At 39.3% G+C, this 26,110-nt stretch overlaps 1 protein-coding gene across 1 annotated transcript in view; it reads right to left on the bottom strand.

Annotated features, from left to right (window-relative positions):
• The window catches only part of erbin (erbb2 interacting protein), a 47,865-nt gene that overhangs the window by 16,454 nt on the left and 5,301 nt on the right, over window positions 1–26,110 (bottom strand). The window contains exons 2-7 of the mRNA XM_040158091.1: window positions 21,407–21,481; window positions 5,504–5,698; window positions 5,082–5,199; window positions 3,281–3,359; window positions 3,029–3,118; window positions 1,677–1,733 (exon numbers count right to left, since the gene is read on the bottom strand). Coding sequence (XP_040014025.1) covers window positions 1,677–1,733; window positions 3,029–3,118; window positions 3,281–3,359; window positions 5,082–5,199; window positions 5,504–5,689 — 530 coding nt within the window. The 5' untranslated portion in view covers window positions 5,690–5,698; window positions 21,407–21,481. The remainder of the gene's footprint in view (window positions 1–1,676; window positions 1,734–3,028; window positions 3,119–3,280; window positions 3,360–5,081; window positions 5,200–5,503; window positions 5,699–21,406; window positions 21,482–26,110) is intronic.

Below are 26,110 nucleotides of genomic sequence, written 5' to 3'. Positions count from 1 at the left end.
ATGGCGGCCGCGAATAGCAGATATCACAAGCCTATACAAAAATCCTCTTTTGAAGTGAAATGACACCCCACACACCCCCAAGTCTCAAAAAGTGAAAAAGAGTGAAAGATCTGCAGGAGTAAAATAAAACACAAACATTTGTCTGAGCTACTGATTAAATACACCAGGGTCAGGTGTTTAAATTGTATAATTCTGGCATGATTAAGAATTGTGATAAACAGATCAACTTTAGGCAAGATAAGGAGTAGAAATAGTTGTTTCAAATAAAAAAAAAATAATAATAATAAAAAATTCTACACACTAAGCTAAAGCGAGAACCCACAACTGGAGATGAAAGAAAGACAGATGTTCTGAGTTCTGTTTGGGAACAGATATGATGTTACTTTCACAGCAGGGATGAACTGTGTTTGCTTAAACCATAAGTGCCATTCAGCACAGGAATGGAAAGCGGAGCGCCTCACCAACACCGCTGTGTAGTCTGTTTTTAAGTGATCCTCATAAAATAAGAATGTCAGACATATGGTGCAAATTAAATTACGATTTAAGCCCTTTGGTGATTTGATTTTTTTTTTTTTTTGGGTGCAATATGAAAAACATCAATCATGCCGATGCACTTCAGCATTAGCCAGCTTTGTCACATTCTTACCTCAGAGTTGGCAAGAACAACAGAGACCTTCGTGTGAGCTGAGAGTGGTAAGAATGAGCTTTGCTGGCTCATCTAGGAAGTGAGTTCATCAGTGAAAAAATTACAAACACTATGGTCCTTTAAAATACAGAGGAACGTGGTTTATGCATGTGTGTGGTGTGTGTCTACGCACTGAGAGAAAAGACGCCGCACTTTCTATGTGGAAGCTCTGAAAGGACTTCTACTGAGCCCCTTTGTGCATGCACACATTTGTTTACATCTCTGAAATGCTTGTGTGTTGCTCTGGCAACGCTCCCAATAATTAGTCCTTTTCTTTGTCAGGGCTCCAGCCTTTAACAGGTCTGGCCTCTGTCACATAAACACGGCGAGAAGAGAGGATCCGCTCCGAGCGCCAGTGCTGCACTGCACTTTGTACACCGACTGGCCCCGTCAGTCAGCCAGTGAAAAATAAGAAAAAGGAAAATGAGTGAAACAACAAAAGGAAACTCAGCCAGAGGGGGGGTGGGTGCAAAAAAAAAAAAAAAAAGGCAAGGGAAACAGTTTTGCTGAGAAAATGTGAAGGATAGAAAATGGAACAGTACAGCAAGCGAGGCGTGAGTGAAGAGAGAAAGAGAAAGTAGCTCCCCCATCGGCCACCTGGAGCTTGCTAAAATATTCGTGGGACGTTTAGTCTCCCGGTGGCACTCTAACCTTCTCAAATGGTGAAATAACCCTCACCACTTTCTCAGAAGAGGATTATAAAACCTGTCACAGCAAGCAGCAGAGTGGGGGCTCTTATGTAACACACTGGAATTTAATACTACAGTTAGAGGTGTGGGGATTGAATCGAGGAGCGGGGGGGGGGCAGGATGGAGGACACAGCAGAGACGTTTGCTGGGGTTGTCAGCACAAGGAGTCAGACAGGAAGTAAGGGTAAAAATTCATGACACGCTTCAGGACGCAAACGTCACGCTCACTGTGACACTGCTCCTTCATTTTGTTTCTCTGAAAATATGATGCTTGGAACACGTGAGAAGTAAAAAGCACTTACTTTGGCAACATCTTTAACTGGTTCTCTCTCAGCTCCAAGATCTGTAATTTAGTCAACCTGCAACCAAGTAAAAAGCCAGTGTCAAAATCACTAAGTACTGCAACAACACTTAATATTTAAATGACACTGTCCCACATCTGACCTTCATACTGTAGTAACCTTTATTCACATTAATTACTTGAGTTTGAAAATTTGTCCATCAGAAATGTCAACCTGTTAGTTTGTACCCGATTACTCCCATACTTTTAGTTTTAACGATAATTCTTCAGTACTTCGCTGGCTCACCTGCCACTAACCAGCTATGTTGAGTAGCTAAATAACTTTTTTGGTAACTTCACTTAAAAAAGAAAAAAAAAAAAAAAAAGAATCTCTTTCGATACAATTGAGTGGCCATGCAGAAAGTAGAACAGGAGTGTTAGTGAGAGGAAATAGGCCTATGGACCTAACACCCACACGGGCTCCTCGCGTCACACGTTTTTGTGTAATCAGGAGGCTCAACACTAACTGCTGTGTAACCTAAACAATAAAAGCTTGATGAAACAACCTGTCTCGCCTTCAAGTAAATTCACTGCATCTTAAAAACGACAGATGCGAATTTGCCTGTTAAGCACGATCAATTAAGTGCACCAAAAAAAATACTTGGACATGGAGGCATACAATTAAACCTAAATGGCTGTAAAAGCCTGGTGTTATAGAACAAATAACATTTATTACAATATGGTCAACAACCAACAAATCATCTACCTCGGCTGTGGGGTTGTCCTACAATATTCAGTATTTGCCTTAATAAACTTTTAATGCATCATATTTATTGTATGCAAGGACTTAGTGATATTAAAAAAAAAAATTAACTCTGTGTCCAAATAGCTTAGCATCAATATAATCACTAAATGTGGAGATGATATAAACAAGTCTTATGTCATAATCAATATTATGATCAATATTTAGCTGTATTGTAGATTAGGCAGTGAAAGGAAGTCTCTCTGTTTGGTCTAACTTTATCAAGATAGCCGTTCTGTCAAATATGCGATTTGTTTTGGCATTTCTGAAGTTTCATTGCAAGAAATATTTTTTTTAAGTTTGGTGCCAAGATTTTAACGGAGGCCTTTACAAAATTTAAATTTCCTAGAAATAGAATGCTAACCAATTTTCTTGTAATCCTAAAATTAGATTCACGATCAGATAAATCGTACACCATCACAACTTTGTCAGCATCGTGACCCGATCAACTACTGAATGTGGCTTCACACAGAAAATACACTGAATACCACAGTCAACCTCAAACAGTAAAGCCTGATTTTAAAGATTATTATTATTTTTTTTACTCCCCCCCCCCCCCACTCCAAACTGACCTGCCAAAGCTGGCTGGTAGGAACTCCAAAAAGGCATCGTTCAGGTAGAGCTGCGTCAGACTCAGAAGCTGGGTGAAGCCTTCTGGGAGCCTGAAAAGACATAACGTACAGGAATCACACCACTCACACAAAGCCTGACAAAGCTACTGCAAGGCCGGAATACTGAATCTATAAAAATGCATTTGCCACATTAAGCCAAAATGTAGTTAATCAAGGGTGAACGGCTGTTACACGAGGGCGTGCTGTACTCACTTGGATATGGGATTCACACTGGCTTCTACAATAGCTAGGACTTTGCAGTTCTTGATGTTTTCCGGAAACTCCTGGATACCTAGAGAGAAATACCAGGTGCAAATGACCATAGTTGGTTTAAAAATACGACAACTACAAAACACGATTTAACATCTGTTAAGTCGTATCTCAGCCCTTTTATTACCGCTGGCACAAAACAAATGACTCATGTCAGAACCAAAAAGACGAGGGATAATGCAAGCCATCTCGCTCGTGTTCAGCAGGAGAAGCTCTGTGAATGTTAAACACAGGTGGTCTGTGAGAACACCGTGGGTCGCGAGTACAAGCAGGAAAGGCTCTCTGCCTGAATTGTGCATGCTCAAGGTACCATTAAGAGTAGCTCTGCAACTTTCCTCTCTAAACAACCGCAGATAAGAGTGCTAAAGGTGACATAACAAAAGAGAAGGAAAGGAAGAAAAAAAAAAATGAAAGACCACTGAATGATCGTCTGCAAATTCTCAAAAAACGTCCATAATGTGCAAACTGCATGAAAGAGGACGTGACGGAGTCTCAAGGTTTATTTCCACCCACTTCATTTTGTGTCCACAACACTTAGCACAGAGTGCTTTGTAAAGGAGGATAAGCTACTTTTAATGTCAACAGGGCACATGAAGCTCTGGTTCATGAAAACACCACCACATCCTTCAACATTTGTTTAATCTAGGCCGTCTCTGCACTTGCTGATTTATATTAGAATGACCTTTTTAAACCCTTCTCTAGCCATGAAAGGGTTTTGCTGAACAGGCATATTCGTCTTCAGCTCTACTTAGTTTTAAGGACGTAAAGTGATGGTGATCAACCATCTTATACAGCAACCTGCACTCGCAGTGCTTAACATCCATTTGGGAAGCGCAAAGAAAATGTCAGGTAGTGAGGCTGACTTACAAGTTTGAAGCAAAACACGTTTGTCAAGAATATGCAACAGGATGTTATGAACATAATGAAATTTCAAAAAATAGCATCGTCACCTGATTGATCCTATGTGCAGCTGGTTATTAGAACTGTCAAGCCTTCAGACACTTAACTCCGCGACTGTTTTTTGTTCTAAATGTCAAGCTAGAGCAACATTGACTGTGCAAAAAGTTTTCATCAAGTGGGCTTCTAGCGCAAAGCTCTTAATTTTATTCAACAGTGTGAATGTTTTTCATCAAAAGAGGTGAATGGCACACTTCGAATAAATGTGGTCACGTCCCACTCTATGAAACTGCTGACAAGACACTTTGAGTTGAGCAGCTTTGTACAGATAATCTCATAGTTTGAGAATCAGTTCAACAGAGTTTCACCTAGCTCTGATTTGTCCCTGCTGCAACGCTGCGCTGTAACTAGTGTGTCACGGGTCCGGGCTTGTCCACTTCTTTTATCCATCACATCAGGGATTTTGAGTCACGCAGTCTTGTGAAGTAACGTGGTAAATGAAAAATGCTGTAGCATCTTACCACAGGATATATCTGAAGCACACTAAACACGGTATCATTTATGCAACTCTTTCCTGGCAATTTCATTTTCATTTTTTTCGATTTCCTTTCACCGATTGGTGTTGATAGCAGTCGTGACAAGACAAGGACAACTGGGACGGTTACACTTTCGAACTTCACAGGTCACTGAGCCTGTGGCTGTGGTCAGTTTTCAGGTCTCAGCAACGTGATCTGATGGACAGTTTTAAATGACTCATTTAAACAGCCGGTCAGAAAGACTTGTACCCTGAGGGACATCTCTGAAGAAAAACAAAGGCATATGGTAAAATAAGTGGTCACTTGCTTACTGTTTTTGCTGACATCAAGCTCCCTGAGATTGATGAGGTTTGCAATCGCTGCTGGCAACACTGTTAGGTCATTATCTGGCATGCTCAGTCGGTGCAGTAACTGGCAGTTAAACAGTTGCTGTTGGAGATAGAGAAGAGAGAAAAGGTTTTGTTTTTTTTACCCCAAAATCAAAAAGTGTACGACTGAACAAGAATATACAGTAAAATATTATATTTTTTAAAAGTCATGATTATAAATTCAACTGCATCATTCAAAGGCTCCTCTTTCAAAATGAATATGAATGAATGTCCACAATGCCAGATTTTCATAAGAAGATAAACTAGGTCTCATGAGTAATGCCTCGAAAAAGGTTTTATAAATTGTAGATGGCGAACACGGAGAGAAAATTTCAAGTTTCTATATATAACTCCTTGCGTCTCACTTTAGGCAATTCCTCAATCTGGTTGGCATCGAGGTAGAGTTCCTGCAGGGTCTTCTCAAAGCTAAAGATCTCCTTAGGAACAGTCTCCAGGCTGCAGTGGGAGTAGTCCAGCGATGTTACCGTCTCCTCCTCACCCCGCAAGCAGCGGCACGGCACCAGACGAACAAACAAGCTCCGCTTGGACATCCTCAGTTACTAGAGAGGGAAAACAGAGAGACGTGTGAAGGGAGTCGGGAGGATTAGGAGGACTTGAGCAGGAAGGCATTTGTCTAGTGCTACTATCAGACTTCAGCTTTAAGTGTCCAGATTCAGAATTTTTTTTTATTTTTTAAATTCCTGCTATGTAACATGTTTAGTGCACTGTAAAAAAATAAACACTCACTTAAACATACATGCACTGATTTTAATATCCGATTTGTGCATCTGATCCATGACCATGTGACGGCAGTCTTAATTGTCAGAACAGAACGCACATATGTTGCGGTTTGTTTTTTTTTTTTTTTTTTTTGGAAACTCTCCATGGGACAGATCACTGTCAGCAGTCTGTGCCCACAAACACATGGAGAACAATGACTCAAGCTTTGATGAAGAAGAAATGAAATGATGAAGTCACGCATTCAATTTGGGAAAATGCCTCCAGTTAGTCAAAACTACATAGGGGCATACAGTATTTTTCAATTTTAGCAAAAAAATAGCAAATCATGCGGCAGCAGTGTCAACAACAACAACAACAACAACAAAAAAAGGCATAATGTTGTATGACGGTGGCCATACAACATTATTATTAATGTTATTTATTTTATTTTTTTTTTTACAATGAACTTGATCTATTCTGTTTGATAACTCAGCTTTTAGCCATGAGAGAGCAAGAGGGTAGTTTTAAGATGGAGATTCAAAACGTTTAGTCAGACAACAGTCAGACAAAAAAAATACATTAGAAAGGGGATCTGATCCAACAGCCATAACCAGCCTTCGTTGTGAGAAAAACCCTCAAGGTCCTTCTAGAAAAGGGAAATTTCGGTATTTGTCAACCTGGTTCTTATTCTCATAATTTTTGTTCAAAATGATTATTAGTCATGACGACGTTTTACTCACCAGCTCCACTGTGGAGGTGGTTGAAACACTGTCTAGAGAAGCAGTAGTGGCAGTTTATTTCTCTACAACACAATCCAGTTTCTTTCAATAGTAAAAGGGATTCCAAGTAGGCTACTTTCAGTTGGACTTGAAGTGTCTGAGTGGTTGATTTCTGATAAGTTTAACTTTCATGGAGGAAAGCTGCAGGAGGATTGCGCTTCTAGTCAACACTGATCTTGCCGTAATCTGAGATTCCGAAATCTCCACAATGAAGGTGGTGAATAAACTGTCATGTTGTTGTCAAATACTGAAAATTCCCCTTAACATGGGATTACTGTTCAATTACAAAGGCTTAACGGATGCATTTCTGGGGACCTGCACCTAAAAATAAATATGTAATTCAGAACCTGATTAATAGGAGCCATTCAAAGGGTGAAAGCATTCCAACAGCATGAGTAGATTTATTCTAGCTATTCAGTCCAGAGGAACCTTTGTAGAAGGACCTTTCAAAAACAGCCAATGGGTTTCATCATGCACACTCAATCCTGTTATTTCATCCAAAGTACTGTGCTGCCAAAGTGCTCTCAAATTTGCAAAAAAATTGAATGCAGATGATCACTGACAGTGAGTCAATCAATCAGTGGATGAATTTTCAGGCCTATGAATTGTATGTCATTTTTCAAAAATTCACTAAAAAAGAAATAGCAAAAATAGAAACAGGCAAATCCCAGTTGAGCCTGATATAAAATGTAAATTTTCAGTTCCCCATTTCTCTCACTTGTGGGAAAAGCCATTTTCCAGTTCTGAAATTTCAGTAGGTATTAAAAAAAAGAGCATTGTTTCAATATCTTGGGTATGCTGTAGCCTCCTCTGGGTTGAAGCTGGGGGGGGCGTGAAGAAGTAGGCCATGAATACGACATCACTTTGGAAATCCTTGTCCTTGACTAGTTTTATCCAGAACTCTCTCCACTACAAAATAATGGCACACAAAAAAAAAAAAAATCCTTTCAGCTTTCAGTCTGGTTGGGAAGAGCTTACGGGGCGGATGTGAAGGGAGCTGTAAACCTGTCTTTTAAACTTGCCACAGGGATGTGTGTATAATTTTTTATAGCTTGAATCTCAGGTCAACACAGGTTTTCACCAAATACAGTATCCACTACGGAATGTGCTCTGGTCAACAGAGGCTTTGTTCTCTGGACCATGTAGAGAATGTGACTTTTCCTCCCCCTTGTCTTAATCTGAGCGCCGCCGCAGCACATAATCTCTGAGTCCTTCACTCACTGCATATCCTGAGACTGTCTGAGCTGTAAAATTGAGATAGCCTTGACCCACACCATACGGGTTGCTACAAGGAACTACGCCATGTCATTCTCCCCCGTGAAATTCAGTTAAATTTGGAGACCAGTGTCTTTGTTATCAGATGTACACATTTTTGCATGTGTGGTTTCTCTGGACGATGCAAAGTAGGTGTGACCATTTTTAGAGATACTCAAAATTTGACCTATTAGCCTATCATTACATTAGTCATGGAAATAATGAAAAAAAAAGAAAAGAAAAACAAAAAACAAAAAACAAACTCAAGATGTCTTGATTTCATAACAATAAAAACTAAAGTTTCATGAAGGAACTTCAAATCTGCCCAAACTTGACTCAATGGAGGACCGGTCAACGATCCCTCTATCTAAAACTCATTAAAAATGGGTGCATGTTTGCACATGCCCACACTCACATGAGGTATGCACAACCAAGAGGCTGTCACCCTCCCACACGCTTCGCTATAGCAGCAGGCATCTTGTGTATAAATACACCGAGTAATCTGGTCTATCACCAGAGGGAATAACAGAGGGCTTGGCTCCATTTACCCCGAGTACCGAGCACTGAGCGTATGAATGACGCATGCTATGCAGAGTGGGGGGGAGTGGGAGGACTGGGAGAAGAGGGAGTGTGCGCTAACAGAGAATCGGGTAGGTGTGGGTTATAGTGAGGTATGTAAGCAAAAGCAATTAAGAGGAATTGGGAGAAATGGATGTGGTGAACATGTTAAAGCTGGTAGAAGAATTTAATCTCACACAAAAGGATGGAGTCTTACTGACCACTCCTAATAATGTTAAACGGCCAGAAAATCAGACCGTTGGCCACTATACAGAGTAAGACTAAGAGTCTATAGCCACACCGATGCTAACATGCTGATGTTTAAGTAGGCATGGCGTTTTATCATCTCAAGCGTGTTAGCATGCTAATTAGCACTGAACAAAAAGTGCAGCTAAAGCTGATGGGGGCGTCATTAGTTTTGAATATCTGGTCATAAACCAAAGTATTGGCGGTACTGGAGCATTGGTTACCTCGTTTTTGGTTAACTTAGAGCATAAGTCTGGTGATACTAATTTTTCACATTTTTCTTACTGTCAATAAATCTTACGAAAAACACCCAAGCCGACAATGAATTGATCCTACTAACAATGACTTGTTTGTGTATCCTAAATCTGATATATATCTTGTTCCTCTGTGCCACAGAGCTGCATTGTTGTCCAAAAACTATTAATAATACATGACCATAAATGAGCCACACTTTGGGTGACAAGTTTCTTCATTACCATGAATATTTGCGGTGTAGTCATTTAAAGTCAATCACATGTACACTATGTCATGCCGGATACATAATCACTGCATGTACACTGCTGACAACAGTCCAGCATACACACAGTTTACTCCTGTTTGAGTAATATAGGCTAAAAAGTACAGTGGCGAGCTAGAAGCATTTTTCAAAAATTAAAAGTATATATTTATGAAATGTTTTTAATGATTTATGTCTTCAGCAGAAGCAAAGGGGCCCTAGGGTTGAGAGCCACAGACAGGGTGGGGAAGTCAGAAAGTTTTGAGAGATTAGCGAACACATTGTTGGTTTGGTGTTTTCAGGTGCTTTGTTGACGGTAACAAAGATTCTTAATATCATCAGACTTAGCCTTACCAAAAAAAAAAAAAAAAAAAAATGTTGCACGATGCTCTTAACATGCCAAGTAAGATGAAAGGTAAACAACAGGTGACCTTTAATGATAACCTTGTGAGCCAGGGATTTTGCCAACTTGGAACCATAGTCCTTCAAAATAAACAACCTTTACAGGAGGAAGTTCGGCTGCTCTCAGTAGGTCGGAGGTTTGTGACAACCAGTATACAAATCTACAGTAACATGTATAAACGTTATTTTCTAGACCATGCATTACCCCTGATGCTTTTGCATAATGCATATCACACTGGAGTTTAACTGCTGCACAACTGAAGCATTTCTTCCATAGGTAGATGACAGAGGGAAGTACTGCACTAGTGTTGTGGTATATCTGTCTCCCACCTCCTTTATGGCAGTGTTGATTGATGTTTGTTTGTGCCACTAATGTGTTGTTTTTAACTCTGTTCTAGAAGAATGTTTACCCCAAAAGGAAGCTAAAGAGAGGGTGAAATGGCCTGGATAACTGTGGCGGTGCTAGGCTGGCTGTCTGTCTGGCTGAAGTCCCCCAAGAGTAATCTGGAAGGCAGCACAGTAATGAGAACCACACTGCCTTACAACACAGATAGGCTTATCCAATGACCTACATGTCACTGATGTTACTGGAATGATGAGTGCCTACAGTCACTCAGTTTAAGTCCAAGAGTATTTGACTTTTAAACTAAGGAAGTTCAAGACATGCAATACAGATTTCCAGACATGTTAAGCTCTGAGCTGAGATTTTCTTTCTTAGCCTATTTATTCAGGCAGCACATTTAACTTTAATAAGTGTGCTAGTAAGAGCTTGGCCTGATAGCAGTGAAATCGTTAAAAGCCTAAAAAACACTGGCTGTATTTATTCAGAAATTTCAAAATGCGTGGGCATGTGTGAATGGTAGACATGTGACTCCGCAGCCTGGCAGTGATCCTCGGGGCTTCCTCTGTGCAACAGTGAATGAAATAGTCCAGAGGGCAGGCCAGTCACAGATTCCCACTTTATTCTCCCAGTCGGAGCCAGGAAACCACTTCCCTGTCACAACCCTCTCCCTGTAACTTAAGTGCCTCCTGGGCCAGTGCTGTTGCTATAGAGACTACGGTCAAGGGTAGAATCAGCTTTCCAACCCCCAAAGTCATACGCAAAACACAGCTGAGCTTGCCTGACTGCGTATGTGAAAGTTACTGACTGATAAAATACAGAAGAGCTGCACAGAAGGCTCCACAAAAGGCAGTCAAAGCGAAAGAAACGTTATTGAAAGTAAATTCTGAAAGAAACAGACTGACTTAATTAGACTACACTCACTCTCATACTTCAGCTGTCTGTGTGTGTTTCCCAAAGGTCATTCAGTCCTTCCACTGTGGCCAACCAGGACTCACTGGCCTACTTCTAGCTTATCCTGTAGAATGTGTTCGGAACAAATTAGTAGTTTTCTAATGTTTGTCTGCTTCAAAAAGTCCAATTCCAATTCCAATGTATGTCTAGTCTAGCTCACTGAGCTGGTCAAAGCCCATAACCAGCCAAGTGGAGCGTCTGGAGACATGAAATATCCAACACTTAAAATAGATCCAGTGGGTATTGTTTGTAATGTGTAAAGCAGAAACGCAAGTACACCATTTGACAGTAGCAAGCAGCTTGTGTTATTTATAGCAAATAGCACTCGTCTGGTTTGATATGGCAGAATGTGATTAGTGCAGGCTAGCTCTCGCCTTATGAAAGGAGCTTTTGAACCAGATTGCAGTGGACTTCTACGAGATTGCCAGGACGCAGCTGAAATTTTATATCAGAGATTACAGCAGCAAAAACAAAGCACAACAACACGTAACGGCCTGCAGAGCCTGTGGGATACATTTGAACTGGCTCTGTCTGTGAAGGAAGAGGAAAGAAAAAGTGACTTCCTCAATGAAGGGTGGAGTGCAAACGGGCTATACAGCATGCTAGAATGCAGCGTTAACTTCTTTCAAATGGGATCCTGTACTTTACCGTGGAGACCCCCTTTATTATTTACTGACAAATCAAAAAAACGTTGCAGAGACAGAAGTTCAAATGCTCTGTGTTTCCAAGTAGGACTCACACATTAATTGTTTTCTTGTTTATTACATATCGAATGTCAAATTTACACAAGCTTAAAATTATATATTTTAATACAGTTCAAGTATATTTCAAGTATATTTCAGACTATTGCTGTGGAAAGCAACTTGGAAAAAAAAAGAAGCAAACAACTCTTATCTTTATATAGTTTCCATTTGCAGTCAACTCAGACTGCTCTAAGATTTGTTTAATTCTAAGAAGTACATTTAGTGCTTGCCTACACCTGATAGTGCAGAATTACTAATAAAATTTGTGATTTTACATAGACGACACACTGTAGAAGCTGAATAATAATTGTAGTCCTATATCAAATTGGGACATGACAGATGCCACCTGAAAAGTTAAGCAAAACACAGGGAAATTTCAACTACCTCAAAAAACATCTTTCAATTTGAGTTATATTATCCATCAACTGTTGCTACTGAAGTAATTGTTATTTACAATGAAGTGTCTTTAAATCACATATTTTAAGTACATTTGAGAAATAATATATCTGTGTAGTCATGTAGAGAGGTGGATAAATACTGAACGCTGAAATACTGAAGAGCGGTTTGTAACATAGTCCGTTGGCGATGTCTTTCCTCTGGGTGCCTCCTTAATATCATCACATTCAACTCCAGCTGGCACAACAGGAGAACTGCTGCTTCTAAATAATGTAGCGGGATAGTGAGTTAAGAGGACAACAGTTCAGCAACTGACTAAGACACGCAGATCCAAGTCTCCGTAGTCCACCCTCTCAAAACCTACGACTCCCAGGGACAGTTTAGATCCATATCCATGCCTTCTTTCTTATTTTACCACAGTCAACGTGCTGTTTTCCCAACAACAACAACTGGGCCTGATAACTAAACATAGGAAGCAATCCATGAACACAAAAACTAAGCGACAGGAAACTACGGCTGAGAAGGGTAGGAAGACAACCCTGTTGTCAGTATCTGTAGCGGGGGTTTGGAGCTTAGTGGAACCTGAAGTTCCAGTTTTGCTCTCCCTCTGGTTTTGGTTCTCACCAGCGTTCTTAGGTCTCAGTGGTCTTGTGTGACTCTACAAAACAAAACCATGATTGTTTTCTTTGAATTAGTGGTGAAATGAGGGTAAGTAATCTGATCTGTGACAAAGACAAAGTGCCTTTTACAGCATCTTCCCAATTTTCTACCCTGAGCATACTGGCTCCAATAGACTGAATTCATCATGAGACTCACATCTATTTAAACATTTACATGTAACCTACACACATTCTTCTATATCAAAACATGCTTATGTCAGGCTTTGCAATTTAATTTCTTTGAAAATGACACTGTCTTGTTGCAGCACAAGGCCACCGTGCCTCATATATATGTATATGTACTAAACGCTGAAGCTCTAGAGAAACTTTAATATGCATATTATTTGAAAAGTTTCTTTATCTTTGGGATACTTAGCAGTTGTTTTTCTTTGTGTAGCATCATAAAACTGAACACACTGAAACAATGGGCAGCTCATAAAGTACAGAGTACTGTTGTACTTCGAGGAAGAATTCAGACACACTCAGTATTCACAGAGGAGAAAAAAAAAAAAAAAAAATCTGCTGACAGTCAAGCCACTATCTGGTTTAACCGTTCCTACAATACCCAGTATTGACTATCAACATACTGTGTTTAAAGATGCAGTTCTCCCGCACACCATGACACACAGCTACACGCCCCCAACCCGGCGAAGTCCACTTGGCTATTTGTTTAAAATGTTGATGTTTGTGATGGAGCAAGCGCAGCAGCTTTGTGTTATAATTTATTGATTCAGTACAGCTACTGATAAAGACAAGTCTGTGAAATGCAACTAGTGCAAAATGGATAAAGTGTGTGGAACAATATGCAAGTGTACAAATATGATATACTTAGATGAATGCTTATGTTGCTAAATGGTATATAAAAAGGGGCCTGCTTTAAAGATTTTCTAAAATAGTGGCATGGAGTGATAGCAATGCAACTGACTGATAACATGTACATAATAATGTACATATTCCAGCAAAGATGTAATTTAGCTATCACATAAGGCTGTAAATCGAGACAGAAGACTATGCCACTCTCAATAATTATTACACACAAAAAAATAAATAAATAAAAAATGTTTAAAAATCCCACACTAACAATAATTAATGAGTAATTTTCGACAAATGCTGTCCCTTCTACATTTGGGTCAAACCCTCTGCACAATCCCCCTATTAGGCCTACAGTGATAGGATTACATAACTGACATGTGTAGGACCAAAACAAGGGGGAAAAAAACCCAAAACAAACAAACAACAAAAAAACAACAACACGAGAAGACGGGAAACACAACAAACCATTTCCACCATCAGAAAAGGTAACGTTATCATCCCAGTATACAGAAAGCCAATGTCTGCGCTCCCAAACCGCTAGCACTAGCACACAAGCTAACAAACAAGCTCCTTGTGGTAGAGTTAGTTCAAACCCCAGCAGCAGTCCCTCCTGTCTGCCTTTTCAGTCACTACCCCTTATGATAAGAACTCAAAAAGAAGCAGGGACACAAGCGAGTGAAATTTCATAATTTATGCCAGTTATAAAAGGTGGAAAAACCATTTCCAAATCTAATGAAAGGTTGGGTTTCAAGTCCCAGGACGGAAACAATTTTAATGCATGGGGAAAGTGGAGGAGCAGCCTTACACACTTTTCCATCCCTACTGACATGTGGTCTAGCCACATGGCAGCGCTTTATGTGCTAACATGCATAAATGTTGGACTGTGCTGGTTGTGGAGAGTATCATATTACTGATTCAAAAATAAGCGATTGTTTAGAACCATAACAAACTTTGTGATTTCTGCAGGATTCAAATTTTAAAAAAAAGGCACCATGTGGAGATTTCTTGAAAACAACCATGTCTACATTCAGTGGTAATCATCATAAAGGCATTGCATATATCACTGAGGTCTAGCAAACATGTTGAATGTGTTTCCTTCCCCATTAATTGTATTAAATGTACATGTCAATAATGATCTTTATCGATCAATATGAGAAAAAAAAAAAAGAAAAAAAAAAGATATTGTGATGTAATATTTTTGGCTGTAATCGCCCAGCCCTAATGTCACATCTGACTGAAACCAACTTAACTTGTAGTGGGATACATTTTATTTCTCACTGCTCCTCTAAAAACACTCAACCTGGCTCACGGTGCATGAGATTTCAAATATTCTGAATCCAGAGCGTCTTCAATTCGACTCCCTCTGAGATGACTATCATAATTACGCTAATGAATTATTCCCACGTTATTTCTTTAGACACGGATGGGCCTGAGGCAAATTAATGCAGTCTTATTTTCACTCCATTTGTTCAGGCCCACAGAACTCTGAGGTTATAGAGATGTCACGGATCCCCCAGACAACCAAAGACCCAGAATAAAGACAGTCCACTTCCAAAGGTTATGTCCTCTCTCCCATGCAACAAGGTGATTCATAAGCATGTTTATCTTCTGACCTTTTGTGCAAGCTGGTAAGAGTCTGTCCTGCAATTCACTTAGAACTGAAATGTCAATATGTAGAAAATGTGTAGAGCATCCTTGGCATTTCCTGCAGCACTGCATAACCATGCTGGCACAATTACTTGATTAATAAAACTGGCAATTAACAAAAAATGTGAGGATTTACTTACGAGTAAAATGTATGGGAATCTTTATAAGCACACCAAGATTAGTTTGCTTTGTTTATTTTTGTTTCATATCTTAAAGACGAATGCTAATCACACTATGTTAAAATAGAAAAAAGTAAAAACTTGAGCCTGAACAACTTGTGATGGGTATGGTCATTACTTTAATAATGTAAAAAATAGTTGATAGGCCAATATATAGTGAAACTAAATTTGCTACAGCCTTAACTCGAAGTGGGGGACATTAGCAAAAACTGTCTGCTCCTATCTGAAATTGCTTTTTCATTTTTTCCAAAAATTGGATAATATTTCCTGAGGGAGTGCAGTGAGTGACAGTGTGGGTGCCAATGGCTCGACGGACTGGCAGCGGCTAACAATAAATAGGCAGTGCTTAGTGGAGGGTCAGTTATTATGATTATTCTTATAGTTAGTCTCATTATTATTATCATCATCATTATTATCATCATCATCATTATACATTTTTATGGGGCAATTGCATTGTCTCTCTCCCTCTCCCTCTCTGAGATAACTCACTTACCTCAAGTGCCCTCAGATAACGTGTTATGATTTGGCGCTATATAAATAAAACTGAATTGATTTGAACTGAACTGAACTGAACTGAATACTGTATGGAAATAATTACAGGACCTACATTTATTTATGTTACTACAGAGCAAGGGCGACATGACTAATTACCTGTCGTCAACAACCACAGATAAAAAGGTCAGTATGATAAGGAGCTTATTTGATTTTATTTTTTCTGATACTGGGTCACATAATAAATTGCTATATTTTGATCATGATTTGCTGCCAACAGTACGAATGATTCTGCGATGGACAAAATATTTCATGACCCTCAGCTACGATACATTACCAAATCTGTATATATTTTTAAATTTAGGAGTTGGTGAATTACTGCGTTACAAAGTCTTTTCTATCCATGAACTGTATAAACAGCTGAATACTAATTTTCCTCACCGTTTCATTATCTGAACTACAACAACAGCCTTTTATGACTTTTATAACTACCTGGTGTGTCTGAAAGCCACTTCCTGTCTACATGAAGACTGACGACAATTCTGCAGACATACGCAACAACAAGTTATCCTGTTTTTACTTTCAGAAAAGAGCATCTTGTAAATGTCTGTCCTGTGGAGGTAGGCTAGCCTAATAAGATAAGAAAACTAAGGAGGAAAGTCTATTTAAAACACTGTTTTAGCTGCAGGTAAAGGTCAATTTTCAAATACTTTGAGAGAAAAGTCGATTCCTGAGCCACAGCTGCAGAGAAGCCCATTAAATGTGTGCAGCATTTCGAAATGTATGTCAGATAGGGCTAATTAAATAACTTGACCCGCTTGGTATTCCATGTGAAACCGAAGAAACACTTGTAGTCAGAAAAACTCTGTTTATCGACAACAGCTAGCAGATATTGGACTTCTGTGCCTGACAGAGTGCAGAGCCGCCTTGTCGGATGAACTAGTCGCGTTATCTAGTGTGAGTTGGCTGCTTTCTGTAGCAAAGCACTCTGCTCATCATTTCCCCCTTTCCCTCTCAACCTCTTCGTGCCCTTTTTTTTCCTCTTCCTTTCTCTTATTATTTCTCTCTTAGCATGATGTCCAATTTCCACTATGTTCCCAATACTTGAGAGGCCTTTATGGACACAAAGAGTGCTACAAACACACAGAAAGGCCATCTATTTAAAAAAATTGTGATAAGCAAAGAGCTGCAACATGATGAACAGGTCTACTGCAGACCCACTAGTTCAGCAGGGTTTGGGGTTTGCATAACTGTTTGCATAAAAGTTGCATCAACTATAGTGGGCCAGTTGTCATTTTAAATAATTTGGCTGGCGATTCCTAAACTTCCCCCTTTCGCTCCCTTGACCCTGAAAGTATGGAAAATGGATGAATTGATTTCTTTAAAAAAAGCTTGCTTCAGTTACAACCTAAATGAAGCTAAGAAAGACCGAAGCATTGCTAGATGCTCATTTAATTTATAATTTATTTTTTTTTGCACACACTATGTTAAAAAACCTAAAAACACAAAAAAAAAATAAAAATATCAGCACATTAAGGTCAAAAGTCGCTCAAAGCGAACTGGATTTATGTAAAGTCTTTTCTTCTAATTAAAACCAGGGCAAAGAAGGAAAGAGCCTCGCTGGTTATAAATAGTCGTCTGCTCAGAAATCCCTTCTGCCGGTAAGTTCTTAATTAAATATGAGATCAGGTTAAATATGAGCCCCTGGAATTCAATTCTGCAGAGAGGAGACCTGAACAATGACATTAGCTCTTATTAACAATGTTGCAGTAACTATAGCGGTTATGGAGTAGAGTCTGTTTCATAGCACTCAGGTTCCTTGCAACAGCATTGCTGGCTTGATGTCATATGAACATGATGGCCCGAGCAGCAAACACATACTTGACTTCTTAAAAGCATATGGCCATTTGATTTCTATCATAACATATCATTAAATCAAATCATCATAACGGTAAAGTAATATTAGTTTGCTGAACCGATCCAATAAAAGTTTCCGGTGCTCCTAAGCAGCCAAACAATCATCTTAATGCAGGCAATACCCAGCACCAACTGTAACCCACTGCACTAAAGGTACAGGCACATGACACTTCCAATGTACACAGTGACCGTATTCACTGAACAGTTCATTTTGAACCATGAAGTACAAGGGAAGCAGATGATCAGTGTTTACAGTGAACCAAGTATGTGCTACAGACCAATGCTGCTTGTCGTGTTTCCAACTCACAGGGCTCAAGAGGACCCGGGGGGCTATCTGCTCATGAATTAGGCTACTCCCACAGATGGCCAAGAATGGAAAAAGCAGCGGAATGGATAGTAAATTCGCAAGCCAGACATAAAGAGCAATAGAAATATAAAATCTAAACACAGTCAGGGTAAATATCTTGCTTTTATGTGGTAATTAATTAAACAAAGAAGTCATCTCAAGTGTATTTACTATAGCTTGAATAATAAATGGACATTTTCTTAGACATTAAAAGAAGTTCCTAAAAAACCTCACAGTGATATCAACGTTTGAAAGATGCTTCTTCTCCAGTGAAGAGCGATACGGTACTAAGTATCAGGTACAGTTGCTTCTCTGTTTGTCAGTGTGAGTTAGAAAAGACAGAGGGAGCGAGATGCAATTTGCCAAGTTTCAATAACCAGGTCAGGCACATTCAGGTCAGAGCCATGTATCCATGCAGACAACTGCCGCATTTCCCTTGTTTCCCTACTAGAGAATACAGAAATGGATAACGGTCCCCAAATGCCTTGGTGAAGTCATAAAGTCTGCTAATTAACGGTGGTTTTAAAAACAGTTAACAATGAAAAATTGTATGTAAAAATGGGTCAAATTACAGTGCACAGTTTTTCCCACTCACAAATATAGCCTCTATGAATTAGAAAACTACAGCCCTTAGATAACCAGAAAGCACTATATTTAGCTTAAGTTACCATTTTTAATAGTGGCTGTGCTAAAAAAAAAAAACGAGCTGAATGTGAACTACTGTAATTTACACTTGCTCCATGTTAACATCACTATCAGCGATGTCTATCTGCATTGACAACATGTTGGAGAGAACACAAGGAGCCCAAGCTGACAAATCACACACCACCTCTCCTGTGGAGGCTCCACCTGTGCCCCTATGACGCCATAAAAAAAAAAAAAAAGCAGCCTGGCTTCTGTTTTTTTCTTCTCCTTTTAAATCACAGAGCAAAAGTTGGCTGCAGAGGTGTCAATTTAAGACAATGGACGGTACCGGATTATCTAGACAAATCTGAGTGTCTAAAAATCACAAAATTGTATCAGAGCCACCGTCGGCTACAACTGTGGGCATGGAAAAGTCAATAAGATGTTCTTTTAAGATATTAGATCACATGCTTAAGGAGAGTCAATTCAATCTGTAGATACTAATCTATCACTCGTTACAGCTGTAATACCAGTTCAATTTCATCGAGTTTGATGCAAGGTTAGAGATCACACAAAAATATCCCTTCTCTTGGAGCACGTTAATATATGTCAGAGAAAATACATTTGTTTCTGTCAATGAAAAGATAATTTGTCACAGAAAGAACTGGAAAAAAACCCCTCAACTTTATGAGAAAAATCTTAAATGCGACAGATATTCCAAATAATACCACAAAGAGCAGCCAACGCTGAAAGGTCCTGCGCACCAGCGCTGGCCTTGATAGACAAGGCTGGAGGTGTGTTTGAAAACAGGTAAAGCAGGAATATTATGGTATGGAAAATTATAGACTGTCATTTCCAAAGAATGAAAAATATTGTGTCATACATGATGACTTGCAATGTTTTCACGATTCACATACAATGACAGAAATGGTTAGACTCACTTGTTAAAAGCAGCAAACCGCCACTGCTAATGTGTGAATGAATAACAGTCATTAAACTGGCATGTATTGATCACAGTGCCGAAACTGTGCTCACATACTGTAGCCCCATAATCATCATGTAGCAGTGCATCAATGATTTTCTGTCCCATGTGATTTTGGTGTTGATTTATAAAAAAAATAAAGAAATCCCTGCTATTGACAAAAAATAATAATTGTGGAAATTGGAGACTAGTATGTCGACCTTGGTTTAGATTCAGGTATCAAACAGACCCTAATAAGCCCCTGGCAGTGTGAAAGTTATGCAAGCAAAGTGGCCGTGAGTTATGGGAAATGCCAAGCAGTCAAACAAGTAAATGTGGAAATACTGCATTTCAGAAAAAGCAAAATCATTCAGCTCTGAAAAGCAAACCTGTTCCTGTCAGCAAAGCCAAGAAACAAGGCTGACTCTAGTAGCAGTGGATTAGCATAACATGCCTCCTGTCATTCGGTTTTGTTGTCCTCACTATACGGGTCACAAGACATCCCCATCCATAGTGTCCTCAAGACAAACTGACTTTATGGTTTATGGGGATTGTCTAGACGTCTAGAAATGCGTTATCTACGGTCACTGTTTTGAGCCCATTGGCCAAATGGTAAAGTTAAGTAATCCAGTTATCCAATCACAATGACATATTGTGCTAACCCAGGCAGCATAGGTTCGACTAAATTATGACTGACTGACTGAAGGAAAGGAATTTTAAGCCATCTAAAATTCTTCACCGGGCGTTGATTACCTTTGATATAAAAATATAATCATCATATTCAGAGCTCAGTGGGAGCTTTGTGGCTCGGAGGGTCAGAAATTAAGGTTTGTTTTTCATTTTTTTCCAAGTTGACGTGGACAAAGTGACAGAATATTTTTCACCCTGGGGGGAATTTTTGTCCTTTCCACCTAAAATGCAGGCCTTCAGGCAGTCTGTGAACCGAGGAACAGATGTTCTACATGCTCATGATCAACAAACTCACAGCTCTTGACAGCCTGTCACAGTAAAACAATTAATAATTCCCTCCTCTGACAGAGTTTAACTGTGAAGCCGCTGCAGAAGGTGCTTTTGCTTTGACAGCAGAGGCTAAGCGACATTTGTTCCAATAGACCGCACAATAACAACACCTGAAAGTCAGTCTTAACTGCCATGCTGTCAATCTCACATTACATTATGTACAGTATATGTGATATGTTGATCTTTGCTACTTCTAGCAGTACAGTTGCCATATTGGATAAACGTCACAGACGTCAGAAGTTTGTATCCTGCTGCGAATTGTGTCCTGGTCGTGCAATATTTTGAAAGTGGGCTGAACTATATCTAAAGGGGTAAGATGAAATAGGATGCTGATTGCAAACAGAGCTAGTTTGCCAGGTGTATCGTGTCTCTTTGCCCTCCAGGACGACAGGGTGGGGCTCTCTTGTTGTTTCTTGTTAGAGTTTGACTAGTGTTTGACATAAATACATCACCAATGTGAGAGCAAAACTGTTCATACAGATGAGGTTGTTTTAAGAGACAGAAATTTAAATTTGAATCAAAAAAATAAAAAATAAAAAGCTTATTTGCTGACGTATTTGATGTGTAACCTAACTGCGAAAAGCAGAACTATTAAATACCACAAATTAACATCACAAATCTATGGCTGCACTACTTACAGGGTGTTGTCACTGGGGCAATAAATATAGAACTGTATTCTAGCAAAAGGAAATTACATGAAATGATTGGGATGCCTTACATACCTTGTCATTTAGGACTCAAGCGCCTGGATCCCAGTGGATGGCAGATGTCAGATCCAAGAGCGACAATTTGCTTATCTAATAAAAAAAATAACAAAAATGAAAGACAACATAAGCAACCGAGTATAAATCCAGCAGTAAAAACACCAACAATTCTCCAACTGCTTAAGCCCCATTTGAAAAGTATAAATTACTCTCATAGCTTAACTCTCAGAATAACTATGGAATGACGTGGCAGTAACTTAATAAAGCTAGCACCAGGAGAACTTGAAATTTGCCAACTTTGATAACCTTTACAAATTTATGGTCCATTTATGGTTGTGTTTTATGGCAGTTTTCCTTGCCCTCTTCCCTTCAGCGGTGAGAGACAGTGCTAGGAATTACATGGTAAACTACAGCACTACACCACCATAATAGTGCACGTTGCCCATGATTATGATATCGCAGTATATTGCAGGTGAATCATCTGTTTAACATCACAATAAATGCAACTGAATGGGAACATTATTGATGGATGTTTTACTGATGAACATTACTGATGGTGTTTCACATGTGATATTAAAACATCCATAAACTGGCACAAGAATATGAACAGCCAGAACTCATAAACGTTCCCAAGAGAATGTGATATTGGTGCCAGTTTAATGATACAAGAGACTATTTATCATATAGTGACTTGGAATACATTTTGTCATATTGTTCATTTGTCTAATTCCTTGCGAGAGGAGATGAAAAACTACCAAAATCTAAACGGAATAATGAGATTAGATTATTTTGTGTAAGGTCCACGTTCCATGGTGCATGTTTAATTAATTAGCAGTCATATTTAGGTCAAAAGAACCTCTGTCTTTCTCTCTCATCATGTTAAGTTATGCCTGTTCGGGGTTGGCTTTGCAACTGTGGAAGCTAATGTTCAGTATGTTCGACAAAAAAAAAAAAATCTGTTTTGTCAGCAGATATTTCAGTTAACTACAGAGAGCTGTTGAATGCAGGTGGGAATTTAGTAAATTTAGGATACGCTGAAATAGAAAAGCTCATCCCACACGTTCTAAGCTAGTCCTGCCCGAGGACACATACGAAACACAGGTAGCAACAAATTATGAATTAATTTTCACCATGCCCACCTCAGCAATTTTTCATTTTGTGCTATCAAAAAATGTATAACATGTCGAGGTAAATCAACAATTTGACAAAAATCTGAATGAAATCATAATCAAACTGATCAAGACGGTACTGCTAAAGCAAAAAGAACAACATATATCTAGCTTGTCTAAAAAACAAGAACCTGAACAAGACTCAGCCTTGAAATGTGAAATGATCTCGCTTCTCAGGTCAGAGAACAACACAACAGTATTGTCCGTGCATGTCTGGAAAAGCATTAGCCTTGCCAGCTGATCTGAGACAAACTGAGCCAGCCAAAAGATAGGATCATCCACTCCACTATCCTCGTCGAGCACAATAGAGCTATAGAGCAGGGAAGAGGGAGAGAGGGAAAGAAGCAACAAAAGAGGATGAGAAAGACAGAGAGAGAGAGAGAGAGAGATTTTGACTTATTCATACAGTCTCCCAATCAGCTGCAAACACACTGGACTGCACTGACACTCATTGGTTTCTGCTCCACTTCCTCTTGGGTGCCTTTATCCTGGTCACATCTATTTGGGATACTGAATCTTGCCAAACAAAAGTTCCCTCCGTCACACACTGGAATAAAGCAAGAGAAGCGTCAATTTTCAAATTGGGGGTGTTAGCGGTGGGGGAGGGGACCTCTTCTCCTTTGCAGACAGCCCCATCGCCTCCGCAGCTATACTATGAAACCAAAAGTAGCTGGATGAAGGAAATCACATGTTATATTTACATGAGCTCTTTCTAAAATGAGGAAATACTTCGTCCTGTGGACAATTAAGATTTATGTGCATCTGCATCTGAAATTTTGTGCTGATAAATCAATGACTACTATTTTTAAAAAGTGGAGCTGATAAAAATAACATGTTACGTTTTCGTTCTGTATATATTAATGCAAAATGACAATGCATTCAGCTTCTATAAAGCATAATACTCTAGGGTGAAAATTTTTAAAGGTGGATGAGAAAAACTTAAATATAAATTTAGTCTGAATTTATAAGCTACAAATAACAGTATGAAATGTTATAAACTATACATGTAAGCTTTGCAAACTAATAGTGACCAGTAGCTTGTTTTATGTTTTCTTAAAAAACAATCTCGTGCTACTCTACTCCAAACTTGCTAATTTTGATAAAGATAAAAGGTTAAAGGGGGGATATATTAGTGGCCCCTTCAAGCTCCAAAAGCCACCTTTAAGACTTCCTCAGATAACTCATACATATGTATGTCCTTTTCAACCTTATGGAGACCTCAGATATAAAATCACCCAACGGTATAATTAAAAATGGAACTGGCCTCTCTCATTAATATTACTTGGCTCCATTGTTTTGATGGCGCCAAGTAATACAGTTGCTTATTTGTTTTGTTTGCTAAGGCAATAATGACATTATTTTTGATTAATGGGCTAATTGAGTATGAGAAATACCGGTTTCCCTGGTCCTTGTTCTGGCCAGTCTGTTCATTTGCTCTGTTAATACACCGCAGAACACTGTAATCTAAAAATCAAATTTGGCTTGTTCTCAGACTGCTGTCAATTGCGACACCGTGAGCAAACAAAGTCTACTATGCTCACTGCAGTTCAAGGTGTGCTCGTTTAACGGCCCCAACGGTGAAAGGAGGTGCTTGCAAGTCAAGCTAGGAATGGACACGGGGAGTCCACGGCGAGTCCTTCAGCAGAAGTGGTAAACAGATGTAAACACAGAGCTGTACCCACACTGCAACAGGACACATGACATCACAGGCAGGCTATGGTGTACTGGGGACAGTGAACGAGGCGCTGACAAGCCTGTGTCTGTTCAGCCTGTTTAAAATCGCAGCACATCGTAGTGGGTCCCAAACCCACCACTTTGCCTGCGTACACAAACCAGATTTTATTTCATTTTAATAATACCACCAGCCTTAGCTCAGGGGGAGCTTTTCACCACGGGCGATCCTTTTACAAACTGACTGACAATTCAACACAAAACAAATCGTGAGTGCATTTGTTTAAGCAACATTTGGAGGAAGTCAGTAGCGCATGTGTCTACATACATGTATGTGGTTAAATGCATCATTTACCGCACTGGAGGGCCATGACGATTACTCTGAGGTGTAAGTCTAAGTAGATTTACATTTCCTTTTTGTGTCAGTCTAGTCACTGAATATGTGAAACAAGTACCAACAAGATTTATCATTTCTACTGGGGCATTTGAGTCTGAGAGCCAAGAGGAGATGAAATATTGTGTGGCAAAAGAATTACGAGTAGCCGGGGGGGGGGGGGGACAAAACTAGAATTTATCACAAAAGAATCAAATAGAAAACAACAAAGTCTGGTACCAAGACTAGTGAGGATTAGTGAAATAAAATTGCAGATTGTACCACTGCCTCATCAATGGAGTGCTTTATATAACATAATATTTATAAACTATTGTATCATATCAGTGAAAGTCTAAAAAAAAAAAGATTTCTGGCAGCATGTTCTTCTGCAATGAATATGAATGTACATGAATATGGATCAACAAGGCTCGATTCAGCCCAATCACTTAATAAAAAATTCTAAGTGCATTTTATTTGCAGCAGTACATAAAATTCAGTGATAATATCATATATAAATTAACCTGCCAACTGTAGTTTGTTAGAAGCCCAATTTCGTATGCAGATTTTGCCTAAAAACATAGCTACAGTATTTATGCAATAAAATATTGTTTCTAGCATTCTCTAAACATTTTGCCTGCTAATAGCCCATTCTTGATGCTATTCCTATTATGGTTTTCCTTCCTTGTACCTGCCACAGGTCGCACTGACCCAGGATATTGTACTTTTCTTCAGCATGAATTGTGGACATTGTAAATTATAAAGTAATATAAAATACATGACGATGTATCAACATTTGTGCCAAGGAGGTTGTGTTTTCACCTGTGTCTGTTAGGTGGTTTGTTTGTCTGTTTGTTTATTTGTCAGAGGGATTACGCAAAAAGTACTGAACGGATTTTCACCGAACTTGGTGGAAGGATGGGGCATGGACCTGGGATGAACCCATTACATTTGGGGGCAGGTCCCTATCATTTACTATGAATTTGAATTTTTTTCTCTGAAGTCTGGTGTGTGTTTTGGTTGACATTGGCCTTGGCGGAGGTATGCGCTCTACTAAGTGCCATTCTAGTTTAATACTGTACCTAACCCAGTGTTCAGACCTCTTATCTTATGCAGACAGCCTGAGGACAATGCATTGCCCAGCCTACTGCACATAAAATCAGTTAGGCTTTACAGTATGGCGGCAGCTAATCTGTAGGTGATATTACAACAGACCATTTCTTACAGGCTTTACTTCTAAGAACTTTTCTTTCCTCTTCTCCATTTCCATAAACATGACCTTTCAACATTGTACCATTACATAAGTTCCTCTACAGAAATGTCATATTTTCATATCAGTGTGGTGTCCTATTTAGACTGTAGACACCACACTGGAGAAGGATTTGGCTTTATGAACATATCTGCCAATAGACAGCAAGACTGAAGGCATAGACAGATGTTCCTCTAACTGGGTCACAGAATCGAGAAATCATTAAGGAGAAGCTGAATGCATAGATGTATGATAAGACTGAT

Source organism: Xiphias gladius, chromosome 20 (assembly GCF_016859285.1).
Source record: "Xiphias gladius isolate SHS-SW01 ecotype Sanya breed wild chromosome 20, ASM1685928v1, whole genome shotgun sequence".
NCBI classification, from domain to species: Eukaryota; Metazoa; Chordata; class Actinopteri; order Istiophoriformes; family Xiphiidae; genus Xiphias; species Xiphias gladius.
The sequence above is the reverse complement of the archived record's forward strand: the minus strand, read 5'-3'. Positions and strand labels throughout refer to the sequence as shown.